Genomic DNA, 21,200 nt, shown 5'->3' with positions numbered 1-21,200 from the left:
GTTACAGTACAGAACAACCACGTGACAATGTGCACGCACGACCAGTAGAAGGTGACAGATCTCATAGATCCCACGAGATCGCAGGTGAGATCCGACAACTACTAGATCTGTTACCATGGATGCCTCAACTGGCATCAGCGGTCTGTGACTTATTTAAAACTAAAAAGACTTTTAATATTTCATTTCAGGTCGCATTGCTTTTCTTTTCGTGCACTGCGAAAAGTCCATAATTCCCTTTAAAGAACGACGCCGCTCTTCTGTCTGGTTAATTTTACGCCGGCGTCGACTGGGCGTGGACGCGTGGAGCCGGAGGCCCCTCGGAATCACCGGGAGCGCGTTTCTCTGCACCGGTGGACACGCGAGCTGCCGCTCAGCTCGTAGTGCAATGCTAGCTTTAATTAGGCAAATCCTAACGAGCAGGTTCCCCTGTGGGCGGCGTCTGTGTGACGTGTATCAAAGATAAACAGCTGAGGAACTTGTGACATCATTTCACGTGGGACTTGTTTGACGCCGGGAAGAAAATGTGTGCACGTGAGCCCAACCAACCAGGAATACGAGCCCGTTAACGAAAAAGCGGCGTTGCCTTTGAATTCTCGTTAGTTTCGTCATAAAACTTGAAACCAAACGACATCGGTATGGATGAGTTTTATTTAGGTAAATCATGCAGATACATGAAGAGGCATTTCTGTTCGTACATTTCAATTCTAATTAAGGTGCAGATTTGCTTCCACGTTACGACCGCGGCTAAAACAAGGCTAAGCTAAGCCGGCATATATGAGAAAACAGCGGTGGAGCTTCACAACGTGTTATTAATGCGTAACGACCATCTCACAGACAAGATAAGTGTAGTTTTAGCGGCTAATGGCTGTGTTGGCTGCTCCGTCCCCAGGCTCTGGCTGACGGGCCCAGCAGGGGGTCTGGCTGATGCTCTCGTTATGTTCCCAACGCTGGGTCACACTTGACGGGCTACGAAGGCCGCCGCCGCCTTCCTGTCGGTCTGAGGGCGGCGAATATTCTGGTTTTCACAGCCACTTTGTCCAGCTGGAGTTTTGAAGGAGAGTCTAAAGGAGGCTGAGCTCAGGCAGATGCTCCTATCAGGGGCAACTGGTCAAGGTCCAGTCTGGAATGAGTGGATTCCTCAGGTCGTGACCCGACCCCCCTGCTGATCACCTAACCTCCAGATAATTACCGTGGCTACTCTGAGGTTCATCAGCAGATCCCGCCTGCTGGATCCTTTCTGTGGTTCAAACGGTCCAGCAGAACCTTCAGACCGGCCCCACAGAACCCCCCCCCACAGCGTTTCAGCGCTCCTCCCTGACCTTCCTGCTCCTCCGCTGAGGTTTATGACACCTGACTGTGTCTGTGGCACCGGAGGACCGACGGCCTGCAATCGTCATAAAACCCGGACGAGGTGAAGAAAACCGACGGCTCCTGTTGTTTTTCTGCTTTTAAGGGAAATAAATCAGTAAACGAAGCAGCAGCGGCGGAATGAAAGCTGAGAAAATGTTATTTTCAAGGCAACATTTTCAGTTCAGGGGGGAATAAAAATGACACACGAGTCGAGTCGATCTGGCTGTTTTAGTGATCAAGGACAGAAGATCCAAACCACCAGGGAGGCAGGTGGGGGGTGCTGTGGCCTCTGAGCTGGACCGGGGGGGATTTACCTCCCTTCCAGGATTAGGAACAGTCTGGGTCTGATGTCGGTGGGCAGGTTTAATCAGAGGAACCTGCAACAGGTTCTCCTCCTTTATATCAGGACAGAACTGCTGGATCTTTGTTCACTGAGAGGAACCGGAGAGGACGACAGGAACGGGAGGGTAGAAACGAGACGGGGGACTTTCCAATGACCCCGTAACCTCCCACCGCCAATAAATCCTCCAAACCCGAGTGTTGCCTGAGCTGGATTAACAACAGGAACGATCGGTGTGCCTCTACAGAGAGGTGATGGGGGGCAACACTGGTCCCCATCACCAGGCCAAAACGTTACCGTTGAAATGGGTAATTAGCCATTTAATGAGATATGCTGCCCCCTGCTGGCCACCGGTCTAAACCAGAGCTCATAAAGTTGGGCTCCATGAGCCCGACGGGGAACTCCGGCGCCCACGCTCGCCACATGATGCCACCCAGCTACGTTTGCTACCACGCACGAGGAGACCTGCTGGGTTGGTGCGTCTCCATGGATACGCCTATTCAAACTGCATCAACAGCCAACAAACAAAGCAATTAAGAGCTAAGCGAAGACTCGTTGAGGTGGATTAAATGATTTAAACAGGCTGCTAAATGAGTTTGTGCTCACGCATAGAGATACAACACATCAACACTTTCAAACATCTACTTTTGTTTGCAGCAGAGACGTTTTAAATGTAGGGGGAGAAACCCACTTGGATCTTGATGGGCCAGGTGAAGTTGCTGACGTAGACAAAAAAGGTGATGTTGGGGTTGTTGCGGAAGTCAAAGTTCTCGTTGGAGAAGCTCTCCTTGAACTCCTTGATGTTGCTCCTGGAGATGATGGGGATCTCCTCCCCGGACTGGGTCCCGGCTAGAGGGCGCACAAGGATGAGAAGAGAGAAGCGAGTGAAGAACCACAGAGAAACTATGGGATGCACACTCCCCCCCACACTAGCTCAGGTTAGGCTCTTCTGTCACCTTCACCAGAATCTTTGTTTCCAGTCCAAAATGCTCAGGTCCGAGCCGCCGGTGCCGGCCCGTGTTCAGCCGCCCCTCGTGTCTAATTACAGGCAAACGGGGCCGATCTATTTTCTGTTATCAGTTAATTGATTCAGCGCCGAGCTGTTTGTTGAGAGCACTGACATTTAAAGATCACGGAAATGTCGCCTCCTCCCGCCACCCAAACTGAAGCTAAGTGCTGCCGGCTGACCCGATTAGGGTCACGCCAAGGTCACGGCGGCTCTGCGTGCCCGACCACCAAAAAGGCGGCGCTGTCACTCAAACGCTATTCAAACCAGTCCATGAAATCTAAGAAGCAGCCCATAATAAACCGACTTGCTGAAACCAGAGGTGTGATCGGGGGCGGAGCTTCCGAGCCACGTCCCCGCTGGCTGTGCAGCCATACGTACCGGTGAAGCTGGTGGCCCAGGTTATGTTCAGGTTGAAGTTCTTGGAGGCATTAATGAACATGTCCAGGTCCCGGTTTGGCTGAGGGAGCAGCAGAAAACAACAAACTCATCATTTATTCGCACAAACACAACCCGAGGCTGCTGCCGTCACCCCCCAACCCCCCCGAACACTCGCCGCGCTGCAGACTTCAGCAATTTAGCGCCGCTAATGGAAGCTAAATTAGCAAAACAAACGTTTAAGCACTCGACGCGCCAGCCAGACGTGTGTGAACGCTGTAACTACGGCCGAGTCATCAGCTTTGATAACACGCACGCTGGAAATGAACAGGCGGCGCTTTTCTCGCTCGCGAAGCTCGAAACGGTTAAAGAAACGCGTCTGAACTGTGAAAAAGGCATCGTTATTTGCGGTTACCGAAGGGATCACACCTCCACGCTCGTGTCCCGGGCGGGGGACGCTTGGGGGGTGCTGAGGCACCATCTGGGCCGTTCGTGCTTCATTCGGGCTCCAGCTGCTGCGGCGCAGGTGAACGGGTCGGACACGCTTCCAGTTACCGGGGAAACACCTGCGGCGAGTTCACGCCGCCACGTTACGCTTCAATCTGGCTCATCCGACAGCCAATGTCTGGCGTATTTAATCCCTTTATCTTGATTTAATAGATGCAGATTGAAATATGAATTATTCCGGCGTTTGATTTATTTTGCTGCCGTTGCTCAACAGTAACGGAGGAGGGAGGAGGAAATCCCCCTACGGCCAAATACAGCCGGCAGATCCAAGTAAAACTGGGAACGCTGCTCCTGCGTGCACGGCAGACTTTATGGAGCGGACGCCAAGGACGGCGTGAAGGTCATTTTCATTCCCTTTGACTTGTTATTGTTGGTATTTACGAGGACGCCACTGGCTGAAACTGGTTCTGGAACGGCTCAGACGCCATTCATCACAGTAAAGGCGACGGCCGGCGTTCACGGCCACGGGCGTACCTCCTCAGGTGTGGCCACGAAGTTGATGGCGGTGTAGTAGCGGTCGTCCTCCTGCGACAGGCTGAAGGTGAACTGGTAGTCGATGAGGAGCGTGTCTGTGAAGAAGAGTCGGGTGAGTTTGACAGGCATGCTGAGGAACAGAAGCCTGGAGGCCGCCCCCCCTTTACCCAACACCTCTTCCTGTTTGTCTTCATTCCCCAAAATGCATCAAGGTGACAAGAGAAGGCACAAAAGCAGAGAGAGAGCCAGAGAATGGCTGCAGGGAGCGAAGGAACCCCGGGATCAGCCATCGACCCCCCAACCTCCTTATGCTAATGTTGCTAACACCTTCTCATCAAGCTGCAATCTCAGCATCAGTGTGTGCAGGAAAAAGCTTCTGGGCTTTTAGAGACACAATAACAAAGGTGTTTTAATTAACAACAGCCTGGATTTGTCTCACCTTCCATTTCCATAAGCTAATAACTAACCTGGGAGACCCTCATTCAGGGGGGCACAGAGAACTTTATGGTGTAATAAAGGCATCAAACTCCTGAATTAGAATATTTTGATGATCAAACATGGAAGAATTAAGAGATGAAACATCCTAGATCCACTCAGACTGTGTAAAAGATGTAACAACTTAAACACGGGTTAAAGAGACCTTAACTTACAGTAGCATGTTCCTTTGAGAGGGTTGCCTTGGTAACGATTCTCAACCTCACACCTGGATAAGAGGGAGGACAGGAGATCATATACACTTAGCCAAACAGGGGTCAGACGGGGTCACAGGCTGAAGGCTCAGGTGGACCCGAGACAGGGTGGACTCACAGGTGACAGCGGTCCCCTTTGATGCCTTTGGTGGTGCAGAAGCATTTGCCGTTGCTGGGGTTGCACATGCTGGCGTGGCCGTTACATTTGCAGGCTGGAGCCACAAGGAGAGACATGAAACCAGTTTAGACCCACACCCACACACACCCACACACACACACACGTCTATAGAGGAGGTCTGGGACCTCTGGAGCCTGAGATGGTGCGACTGGTTGATTAGGGACAACCTAAGCCTGTTCATCTTGGCAGGACGCCCAGCCGGCAACTAATAACAGTCATAAAACAGCCCGAGAAGAGGCCGCTTCATTCATTCGCCGCCTCCGAGGTGGAATAAAGAATATTTACGAAGGTTTCGGAGGGACGTCTGGAATTAAATAAGAAAATGAGCACAACACCCGGCGGCGTCCGTCAGTGTGAGCTAAATGAAAGTGTCAGACGGGAGATGAGCGGCTGCTGCCCGACTGTCAGTCCTAACAGCAGAGATCAAGGACTAATTCCTGCTATTGGCCTCCCGGGATCCCGGAAAACGGCCACCATCAGGCTAAACCGGAAGATTCTGACAAGTGAAATGGTGGCGGAGGGTTGATTGGGCAGGGCGGGGGGGTGACGGGTGCTCACGCTGGCAGCTGCCCCCGTTGGTGGGGTCTCCGTAGAAGCCCGAGATGCAGCTCTCGCACTGTCGGCCGGACGTCAGGTCCTCGCACTTCTCGCACACGCTCTCGTTGACGCACTGGCTGTGGCCGTTGCACTGGCAGGCTGCCAACCAGGGACCAAAGTTAGCAGGAAGTTCGGTCACGCCCGGGGGAGGAATCCGAGCGCTCCGCTCTCACCTGGGCAGTGGATGAAGGACCAGTTGTATTTGGCCTCGCTGGGGCACATGCTAACGTTGAGGGCAGGCGGCGGGCTGGCGGGCTGGGCGGGGGAGGTGGACGGCGCCGGGACGAAGGTCTGAAAGGGCCCTCGATAGGAACCCTCGATGCACTGGCCTTTGCCCGTGTTGCTGGGCTCGGTGCACCAGCCGCAGCCCGGCTGGTGCAGACACTTGCCGCAGGTTCCGTAGCCGGAACAGTTCTCTGCTGCAGCAGGAGAGGCAACAGAAGAGGGTTAGAGCAGCGCGGGTCACGCCCCGACCCCCCACCTGGGGCCGCGGCGTGATGACGTGAGGCCTGATCACAGGTGCCGACCTGCCTCTCTCACATTTGCATGTTTTATTCACTAATTCAGCTTCAGGCTTCTACTTTATGACAGATACTCGAGTTAAACGGGGTCAAAGCGCTGCCTCTGAATTCCCTCCCCCGTGACATAAAGTTCCACGTCAACATCATTTAGTTTCCTGCAAATATGTCGGCGAGCAACCCGGGAGCGTTCATTATTCCGGAGTCTCCATCAGACCCCGGAGGGTGACCTTCAGCTGTCCCCGACACCCGTTGCTCTCCATAAATATTTACTGACATTCTAAGGGTTAACCCCCCATGGAGGTCGCTGCATTTAAACTATTTATATTGATTTGCAACTGACCTGTCGGGTCAAAATCATGTAAATCTTTTTTTCTGCTTTGGTGCATAAATCAAAGATGAAGACGGATTTTAAAGCACGAACGCGGATGATTACCCACTTTGTTAAATGAAGGTTATAAACTTCACATACGTTTATGGAATTTTTTCTCCTCCGGTGCCGTTTATTTCAAACAGGTTTTATGGCCGTTTATAGGTTAATGAAGGCCTGAGAACATTTGCAGGCAACAGAGCATCCAGACTTTTTCCTGTGAAGTGAACAATCTGTCTGCACTAAAACGGGACGATATCAGAGAATCGGATGGGAAAATACCTTCAGTCGAGGATATTTCAGGTAGAACTTCCATAAAATAGGTGTAATGGGCATGAAAAGCTGTGGTTTTAATATATTACGTAATATCCAACTAGGTGAGAAAAGAATGTTGCATCAGTCTATCTGAGTTTCATTTCATCGACATCCTAAAAAAGAGACACCGAGAACTTAAAAACCCCCAAAACAGATAAAGCACTCTTGTCTCGTCTTCCTAACCCCCTTCAGGGTCACGGGGAGGGTCCACGATGGGCAAAGGTAGGGCCCCCCCCCTGGATGGGTTGCCATTGTGGGTTTGGGACCTTGCTCAAAAGGTACCTCAGCAGTGCTCCGACGGTGTTCTCGCACCTTCCACTACTACCAGAACATCCTCCATGTGTGGTCTGCACCGGGGCAGACAGGTGGAGACGTTACGCAATCGAGCTCTTCCCTGTAATGCCACCGGTGGCCTCTAGAGGCGATCGCGAGCGGGTGTCCAGCAAAAACGGTAAAAAAGTGAAACTTGGGACACTTTTGATCACACTGACAGCCAAAGAGAAGCATCAATAGAAGGGAAAATTCACATCAGCAGTGCTCGAGATGCTCTGAGGTTTAGTGTCAACATCAAACACACCACAGCCAGCAGAGAAGGCAACATCGGGTCTTACGTGGGCAGGTGTTCATGGTGTACCACTCCATGCACTGTCCGAAAGGGAAGGAGGCCACGTAGGCGTTGGAGTCGACGCACTGCTTCATGTTGCTGCACCACATGCACTCGGAGCTGGTGCTGGTGCACTCGCCGCAGGTGGACCTCAAAGCGCAGGGCGTCCGGCAGGGTTTGGCGCTGTGGTTGGCTGCGGAAGGCAGAGTGTTTACGCCTCAAATCCAGCCGTGTCGCTGCCAAAGGAAGGGGAAAACGGCAGGACCCACCTGGCCGTTCGCACAGACTCCCGTTGACCGGGTTGATGCAGGACTGGGCCTTCAGGCTGCTGGACGCCAGCTCGGCCAGGTAGCCGCAGAAGCCGGCGTCGCTGGGCTCGCCGGGCAGCCACTGCAGGCTGGTGTTGGTGAAGGGCGACATGTCCTCCCAGCACCAGTAGGACACGTTGATCTTCCTGAGCCCGACCCAGGGCGTCACTGCGGCCTTGTACTGCAAACACACCACAGCCGCAACACCTGGAATTTAGTGAATTCCCACAAAATGGAATATCCGCACTTCCAAAGACATCAGCCACTGTGGGAAACGCAAACGTTCAGCATCTAGCCGCTTTAGCTCGACACCCGACGTGCCGGCAGCTGTTCTGCGGCGCTTTGCGGGCTGACAAGTGGCTAACATTTCCGCGTGGTTGCCCTCGGTGACGGGCGGCCGTGTCTGAGCCTGCTGGATGAGCTGCACCGGCATCGGCGCGGGGCGGCAGCTGTGGACCACGCCGTGTTTCATTTAGCCGCAGCGCTGTTCTCTGGCTACGCTCCCGACACTCTGGGGATTTGGAGCGGCTCCGCGGCCAACTGGAGCGCAGACATGAGCTGAAATATTTAGACGGACTTTGGCGTGACGAGGCTCGTAACGAGGCTCCTCCAAAACTTCCTCCTCTGCTTGAATTATGCAGAATTATTCTTCAGGAAATGTGATGTGAGACGATGTTCCATAAAAGCTTTCTGGATTATTTAATCATGACAATCACTTTCGGGCAACTTGAACAATTATTTCCCAATTTCTCTGCTGGGTGTTTTGTTTTAAATAATTGTCTCATTTATGTTTAATCAAAAGATCATCGAGAGAGAATAATCCTCACATTAAGAAGCTTAGAGCAACAAAGGCTGAATCTTCATACTTTTCTCTACAATAGCAGCATTTCTGTGGAATCGATGACTCTAATCTCCATTTTAAAGCCACTGGCTGCATCTTTAACTGGTTATAAATGCAGCTTTAATCTGTATCGATGCCCTTTAAACACCTTTAGAATTAAATAAAAGCAATGGATTGAAAAGTGACTGACTGGAAAAACTTTTAGGTCTTCATCCGAGAATAATCTGAGCTCTGAATTGTTCTCCGTCCAATTTAAGCTTAAACGGAGCGGTTTAACTATGGTTTAAACTCTTTAGGTTTAAAATGAGCCAACAACGTTAAAAGGAGAGGGAGCAGGAGGACAAACGTATGCAGGAGGTTTAGAGGAAATGAGGGCCTTTAAACAAGTGAATGCATCATTTGCTCAGTTTAATCTGATGCAGCGTTTCACGCTGTGCACGTCGCCTCCGTGCACGCAGACGTCTGAGCGGCAGCTTTCTGCTGGGATGGATCTCAGTGGATCTGCTCTAATGGAGCAAATAAGATGTCCGAGCTCAGAGTTAAGACGCCGTAAATGGGAGATTTGTGTCACGCTCACTGGTCCAAGAAAAACAAAGAAATCAAAGAAGAGCTCGGCTGCAGATACGAGGACACAATCTGAAACTGAAGCAGCCACAAAGTGCGGAAACTCAAATATTCCCCTCAGAACTCAGAGAGGTTGACTCAGATTTCACATTTGCTTCTTCTTAAAGGTTCTTTACCATCCGGCTGATGGTCTGCAGCTCCTTCAGCACAAAGTCCACCTTCTTCTGGGTGGTCAGCGAGGCCAGGACGGCGTTGTGGCTCCTGCAGGCCAGCTTGGCGTTGTCGTAGGAGTCGTTGGCGGTGATGAACTTCAGGCAGGAGTTCCCGACCAGGTGCCAGCTCTCCCCACACACGTTTTCTGGGACAGAGGGTTCAGACGGTGAGTGGACCTCCAGCGTCTCCTCAGTGAGCGCCTGGACGCCGCCGTTACCTGGTAGCGAGATGCACTCCTGGTTGCGGGATTCCCACTGACAGTTCTGATCCACAGCACAGCTCTTGCAGCTGGTTTTCTTGTTGCACACGAACGAGGGGTTGTCCTTCGGGCAAATCTCATACTCGACCGTGGCCCCCTGAAAACACACCGAGGGACAAACGTGTGAACCTGCCGATTATCCAACAGCGACCAGGAGACGCGTCCATCGGGTTTCAACAGAAGGATTTCCCCTGGAAACCGTCCTCGTACCGTGGCTGCCGTGCAGTTGCTGCCCAGCGACACACACTGGCCTGAGCACCACTGGCAGCCGTTGGTGTTGGCGGTGCAGCTGTAACAGTCGGTGTACTGGTCACACTTCTCGTTATCAGCATCTACAAACACGTAAAGACATTAGAGACACGACTGGGAGGGCAGGGAACCGCAGGATTCAATCTGGACCATATTTACACAATAAAAGGCAATAAAGGGAGTTTTCACATCCCTGAACTCTTCTTCCTGAGGAGATTTGATGGTGCAGCAGCACACAGAGCTGCTCAGAGGGTTCATAATAAAAGCTGTCATTCATTCAGCTGTCAGGGCTGCTCACGCACCACAGACGGGTTCACACTTCCTGGACACGTCTGGTGCCACAACAGCCCAACAGGATGCCCCCCAGGCACGGAATATTCCTGAATGTTATTCTGGAGCACAGATTCCATCTGCTGGAACTTCTGTTGTCACCAACACTCATAAATGAGAGCGGCTGCACTGGGAAGAGGAAGGAGCCTTTTCTTTTGTATAGAAAGAAAGCAAACAGAAGGGAGCGCTCAGCAGGGGGGAGGCGGTCTCTGGGGTAATAAACGGCAAAGGAACCGGGAAACTGGGGCAAACTGACGAAGCAGCTGCTCCTTTACGTGCCGCCTGTTCCGATGTGGGTCAAGGTGACACTGAAATTAAAACGTGCCGCCGCTGGACACGTTCCTCATGGGCAGAGAGACACCTCGTGTGCTGATTCTCTCTCTGAAAGCCTCCTCCCTGCTGCACAGCGCACGTTGTCAGACTCACTGAGTCCACCGACACCTACATGAGCGCGTGTTGCACAACGCTGGCGGCTGGGGCTGGTGCTGGTGCCGCTCCGCTCCGACGCCGCTGCTGTCCCAGGGAAGGCACGCCTCCAGGGTGCTGTTCCACACACACAGGACCCCCGGCCAGGCCTGGGCGCACGTCGCCTGGCTGGAGGAGGCCGAGCAGCTGGGCGAGGTGTAGACGAGGACGTCGCTGAGCAGCAGGCTGTTGAAGCCGCCGAACACGAACATCACGCTGCGGGACGGCAGAGACAAGACGTCACACGTTCAGGATTCACTTCGGCAGGTTTTCACAAGGTCGGCGGGGACAAAGGACACGGGAGCGAGGACACGACCACTGGCCTCTGCTCTGGCAGTAGAGTGGCAGCAGGAGACCGTGTGTGTGTGCGTGTGTGGGTGTGAGGGTGTGTGTGGGTGTGGGTGGGTGGGTGGGTGTGTGCGTGCGTGTGTGTGTGAGGGTGCATGGGTAATTTGCACTAGTGATCACATGGGGCAAATATTCCTGCTCAGAGATCACCAATGAAGAGCTGCACCAGAGAACCAGATTTTCACTTTATATTCTGGGGGGAGGAGTCTGCTGCAGTGCCCCAGGTGCCCCAGGACACGTCAGGGTGGGGCAATGACACAGATGTAGGTCACGTGACCTGTCCTGGATCACGTGACCTGTCCTGGATCACGTGACCTGTCCTGGATCACGTGACCTGTCCTGGATCACGTGACCTGTCCTCTGGGGGACTCCGATAAATCAGTTCCCACTCCGAGCAGGAGCCGCGGTGCAGATGGAGCCGAGGCGGCAGCCTCGTGCATGGATACGTGGAGGATTCTCTGCAGCAGCATGTATAATTGAACACGTCAGGTCGTCTGGCTGCCGGCAGATAACAGTTACAGTAGAGACGCTGCTCCGATCTCATCGTTCTCAGCGCTTTTTCATGAATAATAAATAAAGCCGATGAAAGAAGATGCAACCGTGTCCACGGAGTCAACAGTCAGAGAGCAACTGCAGGCTGTAGCTTATTCACCGCCCACAACAGCCCGAGATAAACGCGCTCCTTCTGTTTTCTCACCTCTGACTATTCAACTCGCGGACCTTTGCTTTCCTGGTGGCCTGCGCAGAAGCCAGCAACAGCTGGTTTGACTACAGAGCCGGAGAGAGTTTTTGGGACCCCTGGTCCCCGTTTCCAGACCTGTGAAGTCAGTTTAATCCACCTTCCTCCTGCTCTCCACTCAGATGTGACCGTGAATAAAAGGAAACGGAGACCAGGCAGCTCTGCCACCAAGAAAAGCTGAAAATCCTGCGACCCTCAACTTCCCCATTAAATCAGATGCATGTACGTGCAGAACGTGCTCGCCTCTACATCAAATTCCTTTACAACCCCTCGCTGAAAAGCAGGACTGCATAATTAAAACACGTGTGGGAGATTAAAGAACAAATGGAAAAAGCCCTCATGGTTTCACGTGCGATGAAGGAGCAGAGAAACGAGGCTCAGAGCAGAACTCCCAACACTTCTGGCACATTCCTCCACTCTTACTCTCACAGACGGAAGATAAATGAAAACAAATCTGTACGGCGGCGGGAACGAGGGTCCCTACGGAGGAGATTAGAATCCATTCTTCTCAAAGATGTTCCATGATGGAGATGGAGCCACAGAAAATGTCACACTAACAACATGTTGTCAGCTCATTTAACGCCTGCGTCTTCCTGGCTGCTCTCGCACCGACTATTTTTATAAGCGTCTGAATTCAGTTCTTTAGGGTTTAAGAGCTCGTTTCTCCGTTCCCAGCTGACCTGCTGCGAGTCTTCAGCTGTCGTCACCGCACGTCTAATGGACGTATGTGGCTAGAGCGCTCCTGCTGGTGGATTAAATCACATCTGGGAGTCTCATCCAGAGCTAAAGCTGTGAGAGGAAGCGCTGTTTAGGCTCACCCGTCACTCAGGACAGCCGAGTGTCCGAAGCGGTTGACGTCCTGGTGGAGGTCCGGCCGAGGCAGCACCGTCCACTCGTCACACGCTGGAACAGAAGGAAGACACATGAGCACGTTGACCTGCTCCCACATGATAAATCACACACGTGTTCGGCCCAGACGCGGATGGTTAACGGGACCCTTAGCGGCTCGGAACCTCGCGTCCATCAATCAATCAATCAATCAATCAATCAATCTTTATTTATATAGCGTCTTATACAATCAAAATTGTTTCAAGGCGCTTTCCAGAATCCCAGGGCCTGACCCCAGACAAGCAACAGTGGCAGGAAAAACTCCCCTTTAACAGGGTCCATCAGCGAGGCGTCCTTGGCTGAGAACCTAAGTGACTGATCAGAGTTTGTGATCCACGGTTTAGGTCCAGAAAATGGGGTATGACATCACATCAGAGCCGGTTTGGCACGGCCTTGATGGCTCCGCCTAATGGAGGTTCTGGACTAGAACCCGAGCTGAAGGTCTTTGACTGTGCGGCGTTTACATCGATCGTCCTGCTCTGATGGACTGATCTTTGTCTGTGGTTAGCAGATACGGGCTGTTAGATCTGGTCGTCTCTCTACTGGGGTCACAATCAGCAGCTCGACCTTGCTTCATCTCTCCGACGGGCCGAGCTGCCGCCGCTGTATCACAGCCCATTTACCGTCGTCTCTGCTGACATCACACACTTTCACCCGTTATATTTCTGTGGTCTGCACAGATGGGACGCTCCTCCGCTGAACCCACAGCTTAAAATGCAGAAATCTACAGCGGGTTGAGTCCATTCAGGGTTAAAGTAAAAGCACACTGATGCATAACAGCAGCGCTCCATCCTACGCTTCACACTTAAACATTTTCCTGAGCTACTCAACAGACAAAACCATCCATTTCAGGTTCACTGGGAAAAAAAGTGAAAGTACATTAGAAGCTGTTCATGTTCTTCCAGAAATAATGTTATTGGATAAAGAAAATAACTACGGTGATAATGGATCGTTGGGGCAGGTTTTACAAGCATTTCAGGAGCATCTTGTGAGAAAACACCCATCAGAACAAAGAGAACAAACAGAGAAAGAGGCGCCTGAAAATCGGAGCAGTCCATCAGCTCCAGCCTGCGCAATGCTGCGCGCGTCACCGTGTCCCTGCGGACACGCGCCTGCCAGCGTCCGCGGGCGGATGCTGCCCCCTGGCGGTGCGCGGCGGTACTGCAGCTCGTACCTTTAAATTCCGCACATCACGCGTTTGTTATGGCGCAGATGTCGAAGGTGTTCTCCAGGGAAATCTGAGTCTGAACGTGCTGTCAGCAGCTAGATGAGTTAGCCTCATTATGCCAATCACGTGTCGACATGCACTAACGTAGACGTATAGATGTTAGAGTACAGGAAGAGCGTGAGCGATGTGAGGAGCCTCGACGTGGTTCTGGAGCCGCTGCTTGACTTCTTCTGATAAGCTGAACAATAAGGAGAGGTCAGTGAGGAGCGGCATCCTCGTGCCCTCCCAGACTCCAATCTCAGTGTCTGCCAATCATTTTCTTAAGGGCAATGAAAAGCAGAAGGCCCCGGGGCTGTTTAGCAGCCTGCTGGGACCCCCCCCCCCCCATCCAGGCAGACTGAAGCCTCCCATTAATGAGCTGTTTGTGACAGCAGCACAGACAGGAGGCAGACTCAATTTACACTGGCGTGGAACAAAATGCGGATGGCAGGATGTTTTCTGACAGGCCTGCGCTGGCATGTGTTGGAAGATGTCGGAATTCTTTAAAAAAAAAAAAAACGGAATTATTCAGCGAAATACGATGATGATTTCCAATAAGGAGAAAATGTGTCATTTTCCCCAGTTGAGGTCACTGAAAGAGCACGCTGCAGACTGAAGACCTGCGAAGCCGAATCAGGATTTTTTTGATTTCACTCCTCACGTTGTGCGAAAACTGATCAGATTTAAATCAGATCACTCGTTGGAGAATGAACTTTAGGGCCGACACTCTACTTCCTCTTCACAGAAATGTAAAATGTCATAAATGCTGACGTGAACGTGCCAAAATGGGAACAAACATGGCTCTGAATCATTAGTTGCAACTCCTCACAGCCACAAGCTGGTGGGTTAGCATCACCATGGTAACGTATGCTGCCTATAACATGATGTAAGGGGGTTTTTCAGGTGCACGTCTAAAAGGCACCAACGCACCAGGATTTCTCTTCCCTTCATCCAAACGTCCCTCGCTGACGTCTGTGTGTCTTACCGAGGTTGTAAACCAGGAAGTCGGAGGAGAAACACTTGGCGCCGTGGCTCATGGAGGTGTCGTTGTGCGTGTTTCCTCCAAACACCAGCATGGAGCCGCTCACGATGACGGCCGTGTGGAGGTAACGGAAGAAGCCGCTGTCTCTGAGAATGGTCCTGCACAAACAGAGATGAGCATGAAAACGGCTGCGTGACAGCAGCGCTCACGCCTCTGAGGCTGCCCCCTGCTGGCTGCTGCTGGTACACAGGAGAAAGGGGTCAGGGGTCCCCAAATCCAGTCCTGGAGGGCCACCGTTCAGCTGCACCGGGACAGCGGGGCAGCTTTAGCTGTAACTGTACGCACTGGGACTATTTTATATGAATCACTGTAAACAAGCTGGAACTTGTTGGGACAGGAAGGAACATGCTGTGGGGTAGTAAAGCTAAAGCCTGATAACAGAGCCTCACCATTTCCTCTTATCCACCTCGTACTTGTACAGGTCTCCAGCCAGGCCATACTTGTTGGCGCTGAAGGCCTTGTATCCTCCGTGGATGTAGACCGCCCTGGTCCCGGGGTCAAAGACGCTGCTGTGGCCGTAGCCTCCCTGGATCAGTGCCCCGATCGTGTCCAGTACCCTCCACGTGTTCCTGGCTGGGGGAGGGAAAAGTCACCACAAAAGAGTCAAATTGTCAGTTCTTATTTTAACCACAGAAGAAGAATACACTGAAGACACACCGGCGAAGACCACGTCTTACCAATGTTGTACTCCTGCACCTGGCTGATGTAACCATACAGAGGACAGTGTCCAAACAGAACCAGCATGGTGGGACTGGAACCCTCCTGGACAGGAGGCACAATATGGGCCGAGTGTCCCACGACGGCGTACTGGTCCTGCGTGATCTGGGGGCTCAGGAGGACCCAGGTCTGGTTCTGGATGTGGAAGACCCACAGCTGGCTGGACACGTTTCCTGTGGAGTCGATCTTTCCTCCGTACATGTAGATCTTCCCCTGGAAGAGACAGCAGAACATTCCCTCGTGTCTCTGGAGGTTCCTGTTGTGGTTCAGATCCCACCTCAGCTGGAGCTAAATTAGAAGCCCCAAAAGGTGGCGAACCCATGTAATTTTAGAGGGACCAGTGAGCCTGCAGCAATCCCCGCCCACGCACATCAGCTCTGCTACCTGCTAACACTTTAGCCTAGCCCCCGTTGACTTAGCAACACATTCATATGCAGCTCCAGCAGCACACGCTGGCTTCTCGAGCAGCAGCATGAAGCTACGGCTGGTTCTTTATTCATGACTCCATCAGCAGCTTAGAAAAGTCTCTCTGGCTGTGAAGGAGCAGCTCCACTCCAACTCCTCCAGAGCAACACATCAATTCTTGAGTTGTAGACAACCAAATAAAAGACAGAGGCGTCCCGTCTCTGCAGCCTTGTGGTGTTTTACTCTCACACTTTGCTGCTAAGCTGCAGGAGCTTAAACTCCATTTCCACCTGAATGCTGATTCAATATTGAACGTTTATTTTTATTCAAATGAGGGCTGGAATTGCTGCAGGCGTGCTGGTGCTCAAGGGCGACACCCAGTGGTTCCAGGTGTCAGCACACTGCAGCATGGATGTACCTCATGCAGAGCCAGCGAGTGGCCGTAACGCGGGGTGACGGTGGCGGAGGGGCTGAGGGTCAACCAGCTCCTGCTGCTGAGGTTAAACCTGCACGGGAGAACGTCAGAGGTTAAAACAGTCCGGGGGGGGGGTTCCATCAACAGACTTGGAAATGAAACCTTTCACCTAACTCCACCTTTAAAGTCCAGCACAACAATCCAATGACTTTTGGTAAATCACCTGACAGGGAGATTAATCGTTAACACTTTTACGAGGGCTGCTACAGTATCGACAGCAGTGGGGAAACACCCTGAACCTGGCGTGACTAACCCTCACCCTCACCCTGAACCTGGCGTGACTAACCCTCACCCTCACCCAGAACCTGGCGTGACTAACCCTCACCCAGAACCTGGCGTGACTAACCCTCACCCTCACCCAGAACCTGGCGTGACTAACCCTCACCCAGAACCTGGCGTGACTAACCCTAACCCTCACCCTGAACCTGCCGTGACTAACCCTGACCCTCACCCTGAACCTGGCGTGACTAACCCTAACCCTCACCCAGAACCTGGCGTGACTAACCCTAACCCTCACCCAGAACCTGGCGTGACTAACCCTAACCCTCACCCAGAACCTAGCGTGACTAACCCTAACCCTCACCCTGAACCTGCCGTGACTAACCCCAACCCTCACCCAGAACCTGGCGTGACTAACCCTAACCCTCACCCTGAACCTGCCGTGACTAACCCTGACCCTCACCCTGAACCTGGCGTGACTAACCCTAACCCTCACCCAGAACCTGGCGTGACTAACCCTAACCCTCACCCAGAACCTGGCGTGACTAACCCTAACCCTCACCCAGAACCTAGCGTGACTAACCCTAACCCTCACCCTGAACCTGGCGTGACTAACCCTAACCCTCACCCAGAACCTGGCGTGACTAACCCTAACCCTCACCCAGAACCTGGCGTGACTAACCCTAACCCTCACCCAGAACCTGGCGTGACTAACCCTAACCCTCACCCAGAACCTGGCGTGACTAACCCTAACCCTAACCCTGAACCTGGCGTGACTAACCCTAACCCTCACCCAGAACCTGGCGTGACTAACCCTAACCCTCACCCTGAACCTGGCGTGACTAACCCCAACCCTCACCCAGAACCTGGCGTGACTAACCCTAACCCTCACCCAGAACCTGGCGTGACTAACCCTAACCCTAACCCTGAACCTGGCGTGACTAACCCTAACCCTCACCCAGAACCTGGCGTGACTAACCCTAACCCTCACCCAGAACCTGGCGTGACTAACCCTAACCCTCACCCAGAACCTGGCGTGACTAACCCTAACCCTAACCCTGAACCTGGCGTGACTAACCCTAACCCTCACCCAGAACCTGGCGTGACTAACCCTAACCCTCACCCAGAACCTGGCGTGACTAACCCTAACCCTCACCCAGAACCTGGCGTGACTAACCCTAACCCTCACCCTGAACCTGGCGTGACTAACCCTGACCCTCACCCTGAACCTGGCGTGACTAACCCTAACCCTGAACCTGGCGTGACTAACCCTAACCCTAACCCTGAACCTGGCGTGACTAACCCTAACCCTAACCCTGAACCTGGCGTGACTAACCCTAACCCTCACCCAGAACCTGGTGTGACTAACCCTGACCCTCACCCTGAACCTGGCGTGACTAACCCTAACCCTCACCCAGAACCTGGCGTGACTAACCCTAACCCTCACCCAGAACCTGGTGTGACTAACCCTAACCCTGAACCTGAACCTGGCGTGACTAGTTCACTGACATCTGGCACAAAACAACCAACCATGTCATTAATGTTGACGTGGAACATTAGTGGGTCTGTGCGACTGCTGCTGTCCTACTTAAAGCAACGACGACCTGGGTCAAAGTTTTAGCACATTAGCATGTTGGCGGCTGTAAACAATTCCTTTTATGAGCCGAGATCATTAACAAACCCTCAACACACTGTAAAGACGAGCTGAAAAACACAGGAGCACGACTGAGCAAAACAGGCCGAACCTTCTTTTATGGCCTCAAAACAGTTGCAGCACGAAAGCCATAAAACCAAAACCTGAGCTGAGCAATAAGGGAGCGCGCTGGGTGGAGTCCATGCGACTCCTGTAATTTCAGGGATTTAATTGCAGCTCGAAGTCTGAGCCAACAGAGAATCATCTGGGCCACGCAGCCTTCGACTCTCACAGAAGCTCCTGATGAAACAACTTCTCCGCATCGTCGCGTAGCAACAGCCCAGCTCACGTTTAGCTCGGCTCTGAAGCCACGAGCAGCCCAAATGGGAGGTTACGTACGCTTTGACCATGTGATAGTCGGAGGAGTTGAAGACGTAGCCTCCGATGACCCACATGACGTCCTGGTCCACCACCGCCTTGTGGGAAGCTCTGGCCAGGCCGGCATCTGCGTACTCCTCCCGGGTCCAGAAAGAGGAGTTTGCAGGAACCGAGACGGAGCAGTCGGGACCTGGAGAGGGAAGTGAAGATGCATTTGTGTGCATAACCATCTCAAACAGGAAGTCCAAATCGGCTCCGGTCTGGCGCTGCCTCACGTTAGACCGCGAACACGCCGAACAGCCGTGCTTAAATTAAGACGTGGGATTGTTCTGCGGCGCCGTGCACGGACTAACAGAGCGAGCACAAGGCCCATCTGGTTCCTTCTACAGGGACCATCCCGCAGCAGAGCGCCCGCGGCGCCCGTGGCGAGCGGCGGACGGTCTGAGGGCTCAGAGTGGGTGTGAAGTTCATCCAGCAGATGGCGTTTCAGGGGATTAGCGCAGATTATTCCGGATGGTTCCGTCAGACGTTCTTCAGGCCTCCACCAGCCGACAGCAGGAAGCTCTTTAATGACGCGATATTTTTGGAAGCAATTATCAGAATTATTAGGTCAGACTGGGACCAACGGCAAGGAAAGAGGTTCTCGGGTTACTCGCTGGTTGAATCAGATTTCTGGCTTTGGATCCTGTTGAACTTTGACGTTTGAACCCGTGCACGAGCAGCAACGTTCCAGCACGTGATCGGACCATGAGGAGCGACGCTTAAAAACACACTCGTGTCACTTCCTGCCGCGGACAAAGCTCCTGGTGTCTGTGCAAACATGCACCAGGAGCTTCTTCGGATCAAAGCCAGTGTTCCTGCATGTGCCCCCCCCCCTCCATTATTACAGCCTGACCTTGCCAGCCGCTCTCGCAGACGCACGTCTTGTCCCGGCAGCGTCCTCTCTCGGGGAAGCCGCAGTCGGCCTCGGCCAGGCAGTGCGGCACGTCGCAGGCCGGCCCCTTCCAGCCACGCTCGCACTCACAGTGCACGGAGCCCGTGGAGTTCCCCACCTGGCACTGGCCACGAGCCGAGCAGTTGTTGGGACACATGTTCAGCCTGGAGGGGGGGGGGGGGGCAGTGAGAGACAGTGAAGAGACACAGAGACACTGAGAGACACTGAGAGACACTGAAGAGACACTGAAGAGACACTGAGACACAGAGACACAGAGAGACACAGAGACAGAGAGACACTGAGAGACACTGAGAGACACTGAGAGACACTGAGAGACACTGAGAGACACTGAGAGACACTGAGGAGACACAGAGACACAGAGACACTGACCTGTAGGAGATGTTGAAGCCGGTCAGGTTGTAGGCGGCGTCGCTGAAGAAGTGCAGCAGGGCGTAGCCAGACTGGGACACCACCTCGGGGACGGTCTCGTTGCCGTAGCGCTCCGGAATAATCAGCCCGCTGGAAGAGCAGCCAAATATGAACCAGGATAATCCGGAAACACTCGGCCGTGGAGCTCAGCGCACGTCCAGGGAGCGTGCACGGCGCGTACCTGAAGGCAGCCAGGAGCGGCGCGTAGATGGAGTCTCCGTCGTACACGTAGAGGTGGTCCCAGCTGCACTCAGTGGCAAAGTGGTTGAAACGCAGCCTGAGGATGGAGTTGGGCCTGGAACACACACACACGCACACACACACACACGCACACACGCACACACACACACACACACACACACGATGAAGCACAACTCTTCTCCCCTCTTATCAAACGTTTGCTGGCTGTTTGGCAGCCTGACTAAATTCCCAGTTCAGCTAGAATAGTGCACGGACGCATCCACGCCGGGGGGTGTGTGTGTGTGGGGGGGGGGGGGCGGGGTTACGCTCTCTAATCTACAGACTGACACACACAAACATCACATTTTTTTTAAAACATCCAAAATCAGGACGAAATCCAGATAAATGAAGACGTTCCACCCCAGCAGACGCCAACATGGTTCATTATTTAGAGTATTCCCGTCAGTCGCCCGTCAGTCGCCCGTCGGTCATGTGACTGACGTGTCCACCTCCTGTCAGCAGCAGGCTGCGGCCTGAAGGCAGCACATAATAGTGTCATTATGACGGCGATGGACGACGGGGGGGCTCCGCTGATTAGAACACGGAAGGTCAGAAGGTCAGAAGCGCCTCCTGATGGCGAGTCGGCCGCAGTTAATCCGACCGAAACGGAACGTCGGCTTAACGTAATCACTGAATTTCCAGCTGAGGGCCGGACTGCCTCTGAATCGATCCCACGGGCGCTAACGCCGCCCAACACAGCGGAGGCAGATGATGGAGCCTCTCATCCACTTTCTCTTTCATTTTCATCCATCATCCCAGGAAACAGCAGAAACTCCGGCACCGTCACCAACACCCTTGAGTTATTGAGCCCAGATTTCATCGCTCGGCTGTCTCTGGGTTTATGAAGCACTTCAGCTGACGATCCTGGACGCGTTTCTACACTCTCAACAACACAAAGATCACTGCAAAATCAATGAAACGTCGCTTTTAATTAAGGTTGAGAGCGTCTCCAGCAGTTCGCCGCACTTTTGATGACATTTTAAAGCACTTA

The 21,200-nt window shown here is 53.0% G+C and overlaps 1 protein-coding gene across 1 annotated transcript in view; it reads right to left on the bottom strand.

Annotated features, from left to right (window-relative positions):
- Nucleotides 1–21,200, bottom strand: part of atrn (attractin) — a 57,306-nt gene that overhangs the window by 30,370 nt on the left and 5,736 nt on the right. Inside the window, exons 3-24 of the mRNA XM_029827920.1 lie at nt 20,151–20,264; nt 19,931–20,059; nt 19,502–19,704; nt 18,628–18,796; nt 16,320–16,407; nt 15,457–15,709; nt 15,169–15,352; nt 14,723–14,877; nt 12,461–12,545; nt 10,536–10,771; nt 9,722–9,843; nt 9,470–9,608; nt 9,216–9,397; nt 7,596–7,815; nt 7,334–7,519; nt 5,693–5,938; nt 5,481–5,618; nt 4,863–4,956; nt 4,706–4,758; nt 4,056–4,150; nt 3,078–3,156; nt 2,382–2,539 (exon numbers count right to left, since the gene is read on the bottom strand). Coding sequence (XP_029683780.1) covers nt 2,382–2,539; nt 3,078–3,156; nt 4,056–4,150; nt 4,706–4,758; nt 4,863–4,956; nt 5,481–5,618; nt 5,693–5,938; nt 7,334–7,519; nt 7,596–7,815; nt 9,216–9,397; nt 9,470–9,608; nt 9,722–9,843; nt 10,536–10,771; nt 12,461–12,545; nt 14,723–14,877; nt 15,169–15,352; nt 15,457–15,709; nt 16,320–16,407; nt 18,628–18,796; nt 19,502–19,704; nt 19,931–20,059; nt 20,151–20,264 — 3,328 coding nt within the window. The remainder of the gene's footprint in view (nt 1–2,381; nt 2,540–3,077; nt 3,157–4,055; nt 4,151–4,705; nt 4,759–4,862; nt 4,957–5,480; nt 5,619–5,692; nt 5,939–7,333; nt 7,520–7,595; nt 7,816–9,215; nt 9,398–9,469; nt 9,609–9,721; nt 9,844–10,535; nt 10,772–12,460; nt 12,546–14,722; nt 14,878–15,168; nt 15,353–15,456; nt 15,710–16,319; nt 16,408–18,627; nt 18,797–19,501; nt 19,705–19,930; nt 20,060–20,150; nt 20,265–21,200) is intronic.

Source organism: Takifugu rubripes, chromosome 2 (assembly GCF_901000725.2).
Source record: "Takifugu rubripes chromosome 2, fTakRub1.2, whole genome shotgun sequence".
NCBI lineage: Eukaryota > Metazoa > Chordata > Actinopteri > Tetraodontiformes > Tetraodontidae > Takifugu > Takifugu rubripes.
Note: the sequence above shows the minus strand (reverse complement) of the source record. Positions and strands in the feature narration are given on the sequence as shown.